This window comes from Balaenoptera musculus, chromosome 20, assembly GCF_009873245.2.
Source record: "Balaenoptera musculus isolate JJ_BM4_2016_0621 chromosome 20, mBalMus1.pri.v3, whole genome shotgun sequence".
Classification (NCBI taxonomy): domain Eukaryota; kingdom Metazoa; phylum Chordata; class Mammalia; order Artiodactyla; family Balaenopteridae; genus Balaenoptera; species Balaenoptera musculus.
Genome location: NC_045804.1, coordinates 53728327 through 53745969, shown reverse-complemented (window position 1 = coordinate 53745969; position 17643 = coordinate 53728327). Strand labels below are relative to the sequence as shown.

The 17643-nt window shown below is 47.8% G+C and overlaps 1 protein-coding gene across 4 annotated transcripts in view; it reads right to left on the bottom strand.

The window, feature by feature from the left end:
- Window positions 1-17643, bottom strand: part of SHISA6 (shisa family member 6) — a 266393-nt gene that overhangs the window by 131516 nt on the left and 117234 nt on the right. For 2 of the 4 annotated variants that reach the window (XM_036838421.1, XM_036838422.1), the window contains exon 3: window positions 15355-15450. The exons of the other annotated variants lie outside the window; for them this stretch is intronic. In XM_036838421.1, coding sequence (XP_036694316.1) covers window positions 15355-15450 — 96 coding nt within the window. The remainder of the gene's footprint in view (window positions 1-15354; window positions 15451-17643) is intronic. 4 annotated transcript variants of the gene reach the window in all.

Genomic DNA, 17643 nt, shown 5'->3' with positions numbered 1-17643 from the left:
ACCTAGCTCTTGAGTGGTGCCTCAGCCCTCACCTGTAGGAGTAAGAAAGCAGGTGTGAGAGCTTCCTGTGCCCGGGGTGTGGCCTCGGGGCGGCGGGGCACGCCCCCTGCTGTCCCCGCCTTCTGATTTCCTGGTGACAGTGCCCCTGAGTGGCCCCAGTGGGACCTGCCTGGGACTGATTGACAAGAGCCCCCTGGGAATACCTCCAGCCCTCCTTTTCCTCTGCCTCCAATTACCCAGGGAGGGGAGCAGATTGAGAACATATTTAGAAAATGTGTCCATTGTTGCTTTTAAAAATCTCCTCTGTAATTAGGTACTCCGGGGGTAGTCAACCACGAAAAGCCACAACCAGTGCTGTCAAGTCCCATAAAATAAAAGAGAAACCAATTAATCAAAAAAAAGAAGAGGCTGGTTGAGCCTGGGCACCTGGCTGAGCCACTCACGCCTCCACCCGCCCAAATGACAGCTTCGACTCTCAGGCAAGCCCCACTCCGCCTGGGCATTCCCAGAGCCCGTGTTGTGCTGACGTGAGGGCACTGGGTCTTTGACCGCTCTCCCAAGAATCCATCTCGTCAATAATGGGGCCAGCAGTTTTGCTGTATTCCCCTAGTAAAACTTCCAGAATGGGACTGTGAACCTGTCAGTTACAAAGTAAAACAAACAAACAGATCCTCAGCCCTTTTGGCATCGTAGTGGCTCCTAGGACGTATTTGCATCCATGGGAAGAGATGAAGGCTGCAAAGACCTGCTCAGACTCTATTCTGTTCCCTGATGGCTTTCGGACTTTCTCCAATCAAAGCTGAGTCTTGGGAGTGGTGGCTCTCTAACAAATCGAGCGATTCCAGGGACTGTGTTTTGGTTAGGATGCTTTATGAAGCATCAGTTGTATTAGCATAACCTCCAAGAAGCATGGCGTCTCAGGGCCATTGAATCTCCGGGATCCCAAGCCACACAGGATGAGTTCATCCTCTTCACGAGGGAGACTCTTCTGGGTACCAAGGACCAAGGATAGGAGGCTGTGAGGCAGCCAGTCCAGGAAAAGCCCACAATTCTCTGCACCAAGTGCAGTTACCAGCACCAGGTGTTTGTTCGACGGTGACCCAAAGGAAGGACCTGCACCTTCTGGCATCTTCTGAACAACACCCCTTCTCGTTGCCTTACTGGGGGCCTGTCTCAACTGTCTAGCCTACAGCTTCCACCGAGCAGTGACACACTGCAGACTAGTCACGATTTGCCTCTCCTTCCCTCCCAGTGCAAGAAGAATACACTTCTTTGCCATCTCAAAGTTTGGCATGTCCCTGTGCCTAACTCTGGCCAGTGACGTGAGTGGAGGTCCCATGCATCACATCGAAGTGGGAGCATTTAAGCGCTGCTGTGCCACTTTCCCTGCTCCTTTTCCCCTCCCACGTTAGCTGAGGAGGTTAGTATTTTAACTGTATAAAGTGACTCAGAGTAAAGAACATACGGGTGTATCTCCTCCAAAGTCTGCAGGGCTCAGAATACCTGCCATTAAGTGGGGGAAAGAGGCCTGGGGCAAAGGAAATAGCAGTTCTGAGGACTGTATCTCAAGAACGATGTATGTTTTACAAGCACTTGGAGTTGAACGGAATCAAACAGGTAAAAAACCTCCTGTTTTAGCAGAGTTGAACTGCCAAAGGACCAGGGAGCCTGATTCTTTAAACAATCTTGAGACCTCTGACTCTCTGTGGGAAATGGGTGGACTGAGAAAGCTGTGTCTTTCCTAAGAAATATTCCCCAACACCCATTTCAGATACGGCCAAGGAAGATAATGGGAAATGAGGAAAGTCTAGAGAGCAGAGCCAGGAGGCATGGGAAACACTGGATGAGGAAGCCCCTCCAGAGAGCAGAACTTCAGCCCAATCAAGGAACACCCTCCCACACACATCCAGATCAGGAGCCCCTCGAAATGTCTGCTCAGAGAGTTTCAAAATTGCTATGGATCAATGTCTGCTGAGAGCCTCCTTTTCTTCCCCTTTCTGAATGGGCGGGTGGCTTGTTGCAAAATCCCTGTCAATATGCTATCACATCAGGTGTGTGTGGAAGGAAACATGTCTTTTTAATTTATAGATCTCCAGAGGGATCAAGAAGAGCCCCCTACAGACCTGATATGGGGACTTGGATGTGGGGAAAACTATTGGAAGTTGAAGTGCATGGAAAAAAGCAAGATTTCTGTACAGCCATAAAGTACGAGTAGGATTTAAAGTAAGTGAAAAGGTGGGAGACCAAACATTTCAGGCTTCATGCAAGCAAAAAGAATATTGCTCATTCAGTGAAAGGTTAAGTATACCAGGCAGGCTTACCATGTACAGTTTTAACTGAGTAGAAGGGCAATCAGAATGACCAGGAAGGTAGAGGTGCTTGAATGCCTAAATAATAGAAGAAATACAGGAAATGGAGGAGCCACTCTAGGATTCTGAGTAGGAGTATGACTTGCTCAAAATGATACTGAAGAAGGATTAATCTGGCAATGGACTGTGGGAAGGTGTGAGCAGAGAGAGAAAAGGCAAAGATTCCAGTTAGGCAGCTATTCAACTAAACTGGAAATGAACTGGAAAAAATTTGTACTGGGGAAGTGGACAAATGTGGAAGATTCAAAAGAGGCACTGAAGATGAACCAAGAGAACAAGGATGAGGGCAATGGGTGTGTATCAAGAGAATCAAGCAGAAGTGACGCTCATGCTCCCAGTCTGGGCAACTAGAAGAAAATGACATCAACAAATTTTCAATAAAAATAGAAGCTGGTTTTGGAGGAACTGTGCAGATTCATCTTAGGAGATTCTGAGTTTGGAGTGATGGCGGAAAATGCAGGTAGGTCTCTCCTTTTCCTACTCCCAATGCCACTTCTCTGCTGAAAGATTTTATCAGTGGGAATTCAGCAAAAACGTCAGGGTTGAGTGAGATGGACTTTGGCTGTTTGGCTTACGAAAGATGACAGGAGTCATGCACATCAGTACATTCTCTAAGGGAACATTTTAAGAAAGAAAAGAGCAGAGAGTTCACACAGAGCTTGGAAAATGTGCATATTTATGGTGTGATGGGAAGAAACGATCCCCAGAAAAGGAGACACAGAAGGCATGGTCAAAGAGAACTGTAGTCTACCATCATAAGAAATTAATTCCGAGTCAGAATGGGAAGTTCACAACATCAAATTCTGGAGAAAAAGCAAAACATGAAGAATGAAGACTAAGACGAGTCCTTAGATCTGGATATTAATTTTTACCAGGGACCTCTGGCAGTGGAGTTTAGTCTAGTTCTTTGTCTGAAGAGTTTCACCATCATTTGCTAAAATTCCTCACCTTCTGGGGCTTCCCTGCTGGCGCAGTGGTTAAGAATCCACCTGCCAATGCAGGGGACGTGGGTTTGATCCCTGGTCCGGGAAGACCCCATATGCCACGGAGCAACTAAGCCCGTGTGCCACAGCTACTGAGCCTGTGTTCTGGAGCCCATGAGCCACAACTACTGAGCCTGCGTGCCACAACTACTGAAGCCCACGTGCCTAGAGCCCATGCTCCGCAACAAGAGAAGCCACTGCAGTGAGAAGCCTGCTCACCTCAACGAAGAGTAGCCCCCGCTCGCCGCATCTAGAGAAAGCCCGCACGCAGAAGCAAAGACCTAACACAGCCAAAAAAAAAAAAAAAAAATTCCTCACCTTCTGCGTGGCCCAACATTTCCATAAAAGTTGCTCTGATTCCTATCCTCCTGCATCTGCCACTCTAGGGAAATGGAGAACAGGGTGATGACAGAATTCTACAGTTGTCAATGGCATAATATTTAGTCCTATATCCAATTAGTAGAACTAGTGATCACCAGTTAGGTTTTCCATAGTCAGTGGCAAAAGCAGGAAGTAACTACTGCATTACACATAAAGCCATACACTATAGTTGATCAAATAAGACTTCGCTTCACATGTGTAGCTTTATCCATTTACCAGTATATTCCACAACCCCAATCTATCTCTCTGTTGTATAATATAATCAAACATAATATAATCAGACAGCCCTGGCCTTAATTCTACCTCTGTTATTTCTAGCTGTGTGCTTAACATAACCAGAACATGCACAGATTTTAAATTACATTTAAAAAAAAAAAGAAAAAAGATATCTCAGCAAATTATCTTTCTAGTCCTGCTACAACCCTTGTGGCGAACAAGCAGCCTGGAAATAAAAAACTATATGAAAGAGAGAAGAGGAGGAGACAGCAGCAGGCCTAAGAGTGACCTAAAACTGTTGTCAAAATGAGAACGTTCACCATAAGTATGAAAACACAGAGAAAGTTATCTGGTAGGTCAGAGTACTGACTACATGCAATTCAAAGCAACCATCCTCTAAAATATTGAGAAGAAGGTAAAAAGGAAGGGAGAATCTTTGGAGATTGGCTGGTAAGGGGGAAAAGAAGCAGGGGGAATGGAGCCCTATGAGACAGCGGTCCGCAACTCCCGGGATGCGGACTGGTACCTGTCCGCAGCCTGTTAGGAACCGGGCCTCACAGCAGGAGGTGAGTGGTGGGCGAGCAAGCAAAGCTTCATCTGCCGCTCCCCATCGCTCGCATTACCGCCTGAACCACCCCCCCTCCCCCATCCTGGTCCGTGGAAAAATTGTCTTCCACGAAACTGGTCCCTGGTGCCAAAAAAATTGGGGACCACTGCTATAAGACAAGAGAACAAAAATGACAGAGACGCACATCTCCTTCCAAAGAGTAATAATGATGATAATAATACCCATTAGATAAATTGTATTTTCTATACTAGTAGAAACAATACCATTACAACAGGAATCTGATAACTTCCTCCAGTCAGAAAATAGATAGAAGAAATAGGAGTAAACACATACGAATCTACTGTTAAAAAACATAAGCTGGGAATCCAAACACCTCTACTAGTAACAGTTTTCTTCCAATCCCACACAAAAATAACCATGAAGCAAAAGAAAACTAAACACAACACTCTGAAGTGAGTTAGACTTAAGAACACATTTGTAGTTGTTAAAAGAAAACACCTAGAAACAGAAATTCAAAACCTAAAAACAAGTGGCAGAAAAAGAGATAGAAATTTAAAGAGAATTCACTGAACACAGGAAAGATGTGAAAGAGACAAAATGAAGACTAAAGTACAAGATGCCTAGGGAAGAAGAGAGTCAAAATAAAACTTATTTAAAGGCACTGATGAAAAGGCAAGAGGCAAACAAGAGAATGACAATGAACTAATAAAAGCAAAACAAATTATATACAATGTGGTTGCACTGAAAGACAGGAAAAAAACCCAGCATCCCTATAATTGGAGTCTACTAAGAAGAAAAACAAAACCGTGGAAGATAATTAATATACGAAAACATAATTCAGGACTTCCCTGGTGGCGCAGTGGTTGAGAATCCGCACTCAGCACTCTTAAGCTAAGAAATAAGAAAAATTAGCAAGTGGTGGAGCTAAGAGTGAACCAGCATGTCTGGCTCCAGTAACCCCCTTTTTCTCACCATTTTTCTTCTTCCACAACCATCTAAGGAGGGAAGTTTACATCACTATTCGGAGGGGAGTAAGACTGAGACTGAGGCCATGACTCCAGGCAGGAAGGGCTGGGACTTCTTTGTTCTGCCACGGACATAATCTGCATAAAGCAGAGTCACAGAATCATATGGTTCTGTTCCCAAAAGTGCGGTGCTGAGAACCTGAGAACAGTATTCTGTCCCCCTTTGGGGCCACCATGAAGTGCTGGCAGCTGTTGATTGAGAGGCTATCCTCTCCTGGCCACAGATTCCAGCTGGCAGAAATGGCATTGCCACCACCTTTCCGGGACTGGACAGCCCCATGGCTTAGCTGTCAGGGTTCATGAGACTCTTGGCAGTGAGCAGCATAGAATGAAGAAGCCAATGCCAAGGGCTGGCTTCTGGGAAGGGGAGATTCCTAACTTGCATGACGGGTCAATGCCAAGACCAGTGCCAGGAAGAGACTGTACTGGCCACCAACCTGCCCCTGGAGTCAACTTGAGCCATGGGTCTATGGCAGGAGAAAGCTTGGATCTGGCACCAGCAAGGGACTGGAAAATAAGGACATAGCCCAGAGCTGCTAGACCTCTGGCTGGGCAAGTCAGCCTCTGGGAACACAGAAGAACTCCATCCTCTACCTTCTCCCAGTGGGATTTAAAGAGACCACCAAGATTCAGGGTGCTAAAGGGATCCTGTATACCTCCTCCTGTTTGAGCAGAAAAGGAGAGTCAGGTTGGCAGAAGATAAGGAGTGAGGGATGCTTCCCTGACCCCAAGACACCAAAGAGACTTCTCTCTTGCCCCACTGGTGGAGACTATAGGAGATCTAGCTGTACCTGGGTTACTTCTCCTTTGAGGAGAACATACATGTACCCTATAGGTAAGAGGTGAAACTTCCCAAGGCAAAGAGATTTACAGTGCATCCTTCTCCTTTGTTCTATAATATCTCCCCTCTTCTTACACCAGCCCAGCAAACTGCCCCAGTGGACTGGCCTGGCATCCTACGTGAGCCAGTGGTAGCAGGCCCACAAACAAACATTCAACAGAGACACGTATGGTCCAGGACTCAGCCGATGGACTGATGGATGGGAATTTTTCTCTGAGCCACCACTGATCAAGGTAGTTTAAATTGGTGATACTTTCAAGCCAAGCACTGCCCTTAGAACAAGATGAGCCCAAGAAGGATGGAAAACTTGTGGATTGACTTCTTGGTGCCTTGAATGAGTCTCCCAGTGGCAAACTGGGTGGTCCTACCTTAGAGGTGAACTCTTGGGCAGCTCAGGAAGTGGGCCCAGGGCTCCGTGCTCTTCAGATGGAGCTGCAAGGGTTTAACTGCTGCCCAAACTAATCTCAGTGGAAAGGGAGTCCTGGGCCACACTGAGGAGGGACATAGCACCCTTACTGCTTCCTGGAGGGTCACGGGTGTACTGGTCAGCAGGACCCACGTGGGGAAGAGGGTTTTGTAGAAAAGCTGCCTTTAGGCAAAATGGCTAAGTTTGTAAGTGGAAGTACTCAAATGAAAAACTCTCCAAGGTATTGCCCTGGGTTTTGCTTTGCCTTATTTCCCCTTATTTTGTTGGAACAGCAGTTACACTGAGAAAGGGATTCACTTGGTGAGCGCTGACGTCAACTTTCATGCAGATCCATCTTTGCGTCTGACGCAACCAATTTTAACCACTTAGCCACCAGGCGAGGTTGACTCAATTCTAACAAAATATGGAATCACACCGATGCCACAGGTTCTCCTAAGTGTTAAGGCTTAGAGGTAGCCTATATGTGCTGGCATGGGGCGCACGAAGTACCACTGAGGAAAGCTGAGCACGCTGAGTCCGCGCCTGGCTCTCAGCATTCAGCCATTAATCAGGAGTCAGCAGGCAGAGGAAACCGAGAGCGCAGATCAGAAAAATCAGTAGGCAGCTTAGCGCTTTGGTGCCCTCGGCCCAGAACCCCAGAGGTCCCCTGGCCTGCTCCCACTCCTTCCTGGTGCCCCCGGCCTGCACAGGGGCACAGGCCAGAACGCTCGCAGGTGGTGCTGGCTTCTCAGAGGCTGGTCTCAGGCAAGCCAGGCCCGGCCTTCCCTCTCTCTTGCTACATTTCCCAGCTCACTGCTGCCGCGGAGACCGGACGCCTTCTGAGCGCTGCGGTTTACTTGGAGCCCAGCCTCCGAACACCTTGGTGTAGTCAAGCCCACTCACTCCCCTGGCTCCCCAGAGTGTGAAGATGTCTAAGCTGGATTTCTGGAGCCAAACAGCCCAGGGGTCTCCTCATTACAGTCCGCAGGATGGTCTGAAAGCTCTTGCTCAGATCCTGGTGTGGGGTGGTAGCCTGCAGTTCCATAGAGGCCCGTGCACCTGTTCTGTCTTTTCTACAAGAGCAGATCTAATTTCAAACCCTGTATCACACGCGGCCACGGCAGCGCCCAGACAAATGCGCCGGAGGGAGGGGTGAGCACGGGCCCATGGGGGCATGGGGTTCAGGCCAGCAGTGGGGCTCGGGCAAGGGCTGAAGTAGGTGACCGAGAAGGACAGTGCTGGGGGAACCACAAACCCACGTGGAACCAGAAGAGCCGAAGCAGGTCCCTGACTCAGTTTTGGTTGCCCTCCTGGCTTCATTCAGCCACCCACTCCCACGGTTATCCCTTGGACCTTGTCATCACCAAAAGCTCACACCTCCTGTGCTTTGTCTCCCACCCATCACGCTGATCCAAAGGCTCTGGTCCTTGCTTTCCCTGCTCTGATGTCTCCTTCCTGGTAGACCTTTTACCCAGACTCATCACTGGCTGACACCTGTGCGTTTCTGGGTGTTAGAACCCCTCTCTGGCTTTGCTCTCTCCTCAGGGAGCAGGTGCCGTCTGCCCAGCCCCTCCCTCTGGACCACCACTGCTCCTCCTCTTCCTTGGATTTGGGGGCTGAGCAGCTGGGGTGCCACCTCTGCCAGTCTCCTCCTTGCTGAGACCCCTGAACTGGCATCAGGATGGTCACTTTTCCAGCTTTGGTCTCAGCACCTGCTCCAACGCCCGCACCCCCTCCGTAGCATTTATGCCCCCCACCCATCTTCTGTCTCAGACCCCATGGTGATCCGGCTGGGCAGCAGGAATGGCCACTTCCAGCCTAGCCCTGGGGAGCATCACGTAGACAGAATGAGGCGATCCATCCAGGGTCGTCCTGCGGGGTCTGGGATGCTCCGCACGGGGCAGCAGCTTCTGGCGCTCTGGCCTCACGTCCATCCCAGGGGAGTCCCAAGGCCCCTGAGGCTGTGCAGGCGCCAGCTCCCGGCAGCAGCAACCTCATTGCATGTCTCTGGGCTCTAGAGGTGGGTGTGGAAGACGCTCTGAAACCAGACAGGCTGGGCCTGCTCACAGGTCCTCACTAAGGTGACCAACTGACCTCATTCGCCCAGGACTGAGGGGTTTCCTAGGACACGGGCCTTTCTGGGCTAAAACTGGAACAGTCCTGGGCAAACTGGGATGGTTGGTCACCCCAATGCTTACAGTGGATGACCCCGCTTCCAGAATCACTGCGCAGGGGTCCCATATGCCCACCTGCACGCACCTGTGGCCAAATACCCTGCGTGCGACTCTGGGTGGATTTCACCCTTAGACAAGGCCAGCCCCGCCCCGGCTGACAGATTCCATCAAGGAATCTCTCGCCTATCAAGGACGTCACTTCTGAAATATACCATCCCCCACTCCTGCAGAATCAATTTTCCCTTCTTTACTGGATCCTTCCTACCAGCATACAAATATCAAATATACTGTGATTTCTCCCATCTTAAAAAAGACAAACCTCTCTTTATATCACACTGCCTTCCAGCTACTGCCCTCATTCTCCCTTCTCCTTCACTTTAAGACTCCAAAGAGTTGCCTGTACCTGCAGCCTCCTATTCCTCTTCGCCCCTTATTTTAACAATCTTTTAAAACTTTTTATTATGGAACATTTCAAACATCTCCCCAAATAGAGAGGCGAGCATGATGAACCCTTCTCTTCCCGTCACTCAGTTTGCCCTGATCGTGTAGAAGCACATCCCAGGTGCCATCCATTCCCTCTTGCATCCATCGGATGGATGAGTTCCCCCACCACCCCCAAACTGCCCCTGCCAAGCTCACAATGACCTCCACGTTACAAGTCACACCGCAGTCACTTCTCAGGCTTCACCTCCCCTGACCTCTCTACAGTTTATAACAGCTGACGGCTCTCTCCCGGAAACACAGATTTTCTTCCCACTTGATTTCCAAGACTTCACCCGGCCCTGGTTTTCTTGCTTCCTGGCTCCCTGCTCCTGACTGGTCTCCTCTGCAGGTCCCTCCTCACCTCCCCAACTTCATCTCTTCTTCTGGAGCCTCTGCTCGCCCACTAGCTGATCTCACCCAGCGTCCGGCTTCATGTACTGGAAACTCCCCCGTTTACATCCCCAGCCAGGACAACTCCCCTGAACTTGACATTTCCACGTGGGTGATTAAGAAGCATCTAAAACTTAATATGACGTCAGACTGAATTCACGTCACCCCCAGCCTCTGCCGAAACCCTGGCCCTCCCACAGACGTCCCTCTTCCTAATACCTCAGACCCAAAGCATCTTGTTTTTCATTCTGCCCAGAGTGGCAACCAGATCATCAAGTGACCCCCAGGCCCTGGGTGGTCCAGCCCCTCTTTGACCTCGCCCCCTACTGCCCATACCCAGGCCCCATCTGCTCCAGCCTCACAGCTGTCCCTGTGCCAGCCAGGTGGGCAGTGGGTGGCTGTTCCCTTGGCCTGGGAAACCCTCCCCCCGCCACAATCCAGACAACTTGACCCTTCACCTCCTTCAGCCTTTGCTCAAATGCCACTTCTTTTCTGAAGGCTTCTGGATGCTCTTTTTAAAAACTGCAACTCCTTCCTTCATTCTCTGCCTCATTTTGCTCCCTAGCTTTTAACTCCTTTCTGACATACTTCAGAGATTTACTTCTTTCTTTCAGTACGTCTGTCATCTCTCTCTGGCATGTAAAGTCTGTCTGCTGCATCCTCAGGGCCTAGAAGAGTGTGTGGCACAGAGCAGATGCTCAGCATGCGAGCTGACGTGGAGGGATGAACGGCCAGGTGGGCAGCAGTGCCTACCTCCTCCAAACGGGAGTCACTTTGGGGCTCCCACCTTTCAGCAAAGGCTTCAGGGATTTCTCTGTCTGTCTGTATCTTACACACACACGCACACACGGGTGGAAAGGACCCGAGGAATAGTGCCGGTCAGCACACATCAGATGCATTTGCTGACACCACCACCTGGAAGAACTTGGGCCTGGCGTGGCCTGGGCTACACTGGTGGAAATCAAGGGAATTAACAGTAGGTCCCACGGGAGTTTCTGGAAAGCGTCTTCAGGCTTTTTCATCCAGACTCAAAAACAGCCAGCCAGCCTGAGATTTTTAACCAATCCGCCTGGACAGCAGAGGGTGTCCGTAGGTGTGTTCACTGAGACAGACCCTGAATAATTATCTGAGGATATTGAGCCTCCTTTCTAGAAGGACAGACCCTGCTCATCTGGTGTAAATGCTCCGACTCCTGATCTTTTTTTTTTTTTTTTAATTGAAGTATAGTTGATTTACAAGGTGGTGTTAGTTTCCGGCCCGTCATCTTTTTGTGACTTCCTGTCTTGTAAAGTGCGTCCTCTAATAAAACAGCCATCAGTCACCAAGTGCTCACGACATGTGGGTCCCGCTGACCCACTGCCCCGCCCACCTAGGCCCTTCCATCTTCACAAGACAGGATGTGTGGGGCTTGAGTACCTACTCTGGAAGCAGGTCTGGATGGGATGAAACAACGCTAACTGTCTGCGGTTGACCTGGGCAGGCCACTCAACGGCTCCAGCTTCCGTTTTTCCCCAGTAAAAGTGGGGACAAGAGCTCTCCCGCGGGGTTGCTGTAAAGGTGCAAGTAAGACAGCGCCGGCACATAGTAACTGCTTGGTAAAGAGAAGCCTTTATCCTTGGGTTTTCATCGTGGCAGCCCGAGTAGACCCTCTGTGCCCTTAAAGACTGCCCTGGGTTCCCGTGGGAGAGTCTGAGGGCTCTTGTCTAATCAACAGAGGAAAAGTTATAGGGGAAACTTGGTCTAAACTCATGGCCACTCTGATCAGTATCTTCCTGAGACTTGACTCCCATTTACCCCAAGGGATGAGCAAGCAGGCGGTCAAAGAAGAAATCAGAGCAGGGAGACATGCAGAATTAGTTCCCTAGGAGAAGGAGAAAATAAAAGGGAAAGTAAGGATTATAGGAAAAGGTGAGATCACATCATTCAGTTAGAAAGTCCTGCAAAGGGGCGTAAGTACGAATTCTGGTGCCTGTGCACCTAAGGCAGTGCTATGCCACCTCAGAGGCTGGCCGATGGCCGTGTGGCCTCCTAGGCTAAAATGTGGGGTCTCCCAACAGGATAGCGATGCAGCAGGGGGCCTTGGTGGTTAGGAAGCCCCTAGGGTCAGAATTCTATTTCTTCTAATGTCTCACCTTCTCCAGCCCATTAACAAAAGAATATCTACTTAGTTAGGCTTCGTCCAAAGAATTTAATTATCCATGTACCTGTGAATCTTGTTACAAAGCTGGCAGACATATATGCATCCTCAACCCCTACTGTCTGAATTTGGGGGAGCCCCACTGGAGCTGGAGCGCATGTCTCTCTGTGATGCCTCTGGGACCCATAAAACGGAGCACAGGACTGGGAGGGTCCCAGCTTCCAGTGAAGGTTCCCAGCGCCATTCAGAACAAAGACCATCTATGCTCGGTCTCCGATAATCAGAGTCTGAGAGAAATCCATGTTCAACTCAGTGATGTGGTCGGTAGGTCAATGCTATCACCTTCTAAAACAGGTGTCAGCTACCCCACAAGTTCCGAGAGTCATAGTGGGGCTATGCTATGGGCAGGTGCCACCAGAAGGCCTAAGGCACACGTAAGAAGCAGGAACAAAAAAAGGAATAAAGGGGGAGGGACCAGAAAGGCAGTAATTGGAGTTGAAGCAAAAGTAAATAAAGAAAGAAAAGGAAGAGAATCAAACACACATGATGGGGAACAGCCCCAGCTTAGATGTCTCTGAGTGGTCCCCTTCCCATGGGGCATTCACATGGGGCTGCTTTACTCAGAAGTACCATTCAGAGCTGAACTTGGTTTGTTCTGAAGGAAGCGAGGATAGGGCTTGGCCCTTTTCCAGAGATCTAGGCTGCGCAGGGATAAAGGGTCTTGATATTGGAAGGGAATCCCCATTTCCAAATTCCCACTCCCACCCCAATCTCTTATCATCTAAACAGGAAAATACACGCAAGGTACATTCCCAGAAAGAGGAGGTTTCAGAGGCCTTCTTGAGTGGAAGGGAATGGAGAAGAGGATCTGGTAAGGGTGATGGACTGGAGGACAGGCCATGCACACACAGGAGGGCTGGATGAGACCACAGAACAAGATGAAATGGGGAAATAATAAGCAGAGGCCACAGCAAAGCCGCCACACGCATGGGCGGGGTAGAGTCTCCTGGATGCCCAGGTAACAGTTACTGGAAGGACAGATAAGGATAGAGAATCACCTGTGTGGCTCCGATGGAGGTCTAGCTAATTTGAAAGCAGCCTCACATCCACACCCATAAATACATGATCGGGCTCCCCTGTGGTTCTGATCTCATCTCCTTCTAGCCTGCTTCAACCACGGGCCTCCTTCCTATTTCTTGATCTACAAGAAACCTACTTCAGGGCCTTCCTGATTCCCCTGCCTGGGATGCAAGTCTCTGTTCAATTACCCCCTCATCCGAGAGGTCTTCCTTGACAAGAGTAGCTCCTCGCCCCCTTTACCTGCTTTAGGTTTTCTCCCTGCACTTAGCATCAAGGGTTTATTTTGTCTGCTTCCCCCAATGGAATATGAGTTCCACAAGGCTGGATTCTATTTTGTTTTACTTCCGAATATTGCTTAGTGCGTGGCAGGCCTCATGAAATATTTGTCGAATGAATGTGTGTACCCAAAGCCATAACGTTTATAATATACTTATAAAGAGTTCTATTGATTGAACTGTTGGGTGTTTCAGGTTGGACCAGCTATAAGGGGCAGGGTAAGGGTGGGAAACCACTGCCGCTGAGAAGCCTTAGTAATAAGTAAGGGTAGAAAGCACTGCAGTTGAGAAGGCCATGTTCTGTTGGAAAGATCCCGATTTGTAGCTCTGCTCTGTGGGTCATGGGGGTGTGGTAACCAGCCTCCAAAGTGGCCCTCCAGTGGCCTTCAATGATCCTAGGCACCCAACATTCACACCCTTGTGTAGTCCCCCATCCTGAATAGGGCTGACTTGTGTAACCAATAAAATATTGTGAAAATGATGATGTGTAACCCATGGCCTTGGTCATAGAAGACACTGTGGCATCTGTCTTTTTCTTTCTTGGATCACCCATTCTGGGGAAGCCCAGCCACCATGCTGTGAGGACACTCAAGTAACCTTGGAGAGAATGGCACGGGGAGGAACTGAGGCCTCCTGCCAATAGCCAGCACCATATAAGTGCACCACCTTGGAAGCAAGTCCTCCAGCCCCGGTCAAGCCCGATTCAGCTGATGCAACCCCTGCTGATACCTTGGCTGTAACCTCATGAGAGACCCCCAAGCCAGAAGCACCCAACTCAGCTGCTCCCAAATTCCTGACCCACACAAACTATATGAGATAAGAAATGTTTATTACTGGTTGAAAATGCTACATTTTAGAGTAATTGGTTTCACAGTGATAGATAATTATCACAAAGCAGATGACATGGGGGTCATATATCCCAGGCTTGAGTTGATATGAGTACGTCAAGGATTGTGTCTTTTACCAGTTAACTGTGAGGCCCATTTCCCCTTCCCGAGCCATCTGGTCCCAATTTGATTCTGCAACTCTTAGTAGCCACAAATGCCACCTGTATCCTGTATCCTCAATAAACTTTATTTAGACACAAAGAGACACAACAGAAAATACATACACAGATACAGATTTTTTTTTCTCTATAGGATGAACAAACATCACATAGGGAATTTAAAAATTGGGTGCATGGAATGTAAGAAAAAATTGCAAAGTTCCTTGTTCACTCACACTTAAAACAAACACATATTTCAGGGGAAGACAGGGATATACCATCCCTACAACAGAATTCACAGTTGTCTATAACAGTACACAGGTGTTAGGAAGGTAATCAAAGGAGTTAGGGGTCCAGTTACTCTTGATATGACAGAATGCTCACAACACTAGTAGAACTCTGTTTAAACAAAAGACAGAATCGAAGATGCCACACCCCCTGCACAGATGCTCTGCAAGCTGTCGGCTAGGTCATAAAGCAGCTCAGCAGAAATGCCACGTTAACTTTCAGCTTGTGGCTTGAAGGTCTGTGTAACCTCTACCTTTGTGTGCCCATCATGGAGCATTTACATAGACACACTTAGGACGCCAAAACTCTTGACATGCCCGCTGGCTTTGAGACCCACAGTACAGAACATTGACATCAGTTTATAAAATGTGGCTTTCAAATGGAAAGGAATAATAGCCAAGAGGAGAACAAACACTTTGCAGATGCTGCCACATCTGTCGGCAGTGTTTCCCACCATGCCACCTGTGGTCCCCTCCCACGGGGAGCCACTGGCATCTGTGTCCTGCTCCACGCCGTGGGCGGGGCAGGACGCATACCTCTTGGAAGTCTATTATTGCCTTCTAAAGTCACACCTGTGACCTCCTGGTCACTCCTCTCAGAAGCCACACATGTCACCAGGATAAGTAGCCATGGAAACCACCCATCTTATCCTGTCCCGGACCAGCCTCTGGCCTCCACACCATCTTCACATTTCAGATCTAGGGGTTCCCTAGGCAACCTCTGTATTTTAGTAAAAAATGGTTTCCACTGTACCCTTCGTGTGTCCTCTTCCTAACGTGACAAATCCAGATGAGATGAAGTTATGGAGATCAGGTCCTCCACTTCGGTAAGCATCCTTCCCATAATGTCCTGCAAGAAGATGGGGCAGAATTACCTGGCACATCCATGACACCAACAAGAAGACAAACGTTGCTGCTCCAGTTCACCCAACAATGATGGTGAACTTAATTTCAAATCAGCAGCTGAGTCAGAAGGTAAAAGCAATCAAGGAAAAAAAAATATATATATATATATTATTTTATAAATTATATATAATATATATTATAAACATATAAAGTACATATATGAAGTATGTAATATATAAGTATTACATACTTTATATATATTACCATTTTAAATACATACACATATATGTGTGTATATATATATACACACACATGTACACGTACACGCACATATAACTGTGCAACAAAGAAGAAAGTTCTGGGAAGCTTATGTTGAAAGGAGAGGTGGGAAAAAGGGCTTGACTTTGGCATTTCTGACTGAGCACATCAGAACTTCAGTCTGTTTGTCCTACCATCCTTTCTTTGTTCCAGCTTCCTTCTTTCTTTTTCTTGTCTTATTCCTTTGGTTTCTTTCTTTACAAAGCGTAGAAGTGCGGGTCTGATCAGAATGCTCTATGTGTGTGTATGTTTATGAATCACACCTCATCCTATGAATTATAGCCTTGTGGCTTAGGAGAAATCCAATATCCGCTGAGGCTGAGAGGTAGGGTGGTGGCTCTAAAACACTGGGAAAATATTTATGTGTTTTCCTCTCTCAACTTTCTGTAGTAAGATTTTTATCCCTCATCAGCCTCATCTATCCATCTACCTGTGGGGTTGGGGTGAGGAAAAGTCCGAGGACAGATTAGGACCCTGGGAGAAGACATTCAAAGAGAAGAGAAAGAGTTAATATTCTGTTTCTGATATTCAAAGTAGGATTTCACAATACGCTTGAAATACAGGCATTATAAAGAAAAGAAGGCCTCTCTAAACACCATCTTGAACTATGCACATGTGAAAATGGAGAAAAGCCGTATTTTTGTCATGTTGCCACAAGAGCATATTAAAAACTGTACTTACAATTATAACAATGTGCAGACTACCTAAGATGTAATGTTAAGTAAAAAAGTGGAAGAAAATGCTATATTAAGTATGATCACAACACGGTAAAAAAATGCAAACCAGTGTATTAAACAAACAGATTGAAAGAAAACACACCTGATACTGACTACCACCTTTAGAGAGTTGGAACATGAGTCTTATTGCTTCTCTCCTTTCAACTTTTCTGTATTTTCCAAGTTTTTTTTCTATAATGAGTATGTAATTTTTATAATATAAATAGGTAAAATACATTTCCAACAGAAAAATCTATGATAAATGTAAAGACAACCTAAATCACATTTTTTCTTAGCGAGGCACCCTCTGCATTAGATCTCAAAAATGGGCGCGTGTCAGAATCATCTGGAAGCTTTTAAAAATACAGATGTCTCGACACTACTCCAGGGATTCTGGTTCAGTTGGTCAGGGTATTTTTAACGAGGTCTCTAGGTGGTTCTAATGTGCCACAGGGAAGAAGAACCACTGCCCTAGAGTAAATGGATAAACAACTGAATTTCAGTTTGTTCAGGTGGGTGCAATGGACATTTGCTGGGGTCCTCATGGGTGCCCAGCACCACCCACTATTTAGGTTCCGGACTCCAGCATCCTTCCTCTGAAGAGTGACGTCCAGCTGGCCCTGTTCCTTCCTTCTTCTCCCAGATCAAAGGTTCTCAACCCTGAGTGTGCATCAGAAAAACCAGAAGGGCAGGTTCACACCTGCTGGGCCCCGCCCCCAGAGTTTCTGAGTCAGTAGATCTGGGATGGGGCTCAGGGTTTTGCATTTCTATCAAGTAGCCTGGTGATTCTGATGCATGAAGAATATAAGAGAATTTTGCCATTGTTTCCCTCATGCCCTCCACTCTGGAAATAAACACCTCCTTCCTCAGGGCACACAGCTTTCCACAAGGAACTCCCTTGCTTTAAAATAATGTAGTCACAACCCAGAATTTTATAGAAAAGAATTATTGGAGCTGAACTAAGAGGCTTCTGCCCATATCCCAAGCCATGTCACAGCTCCAGAAATCCAACTCTAGTCCTGGAAAAATGCAACTTCATCAGGGGATGAAGGAGAGAGGGACAAGGGGCGTGTGGAGGGGTCATTCCCCCCCACTGTCCCTCCCGACAACAGAAGAGTTAAGAAAAGGAAGTAACAATTCTGAACCCTCATAAATTTGGACCT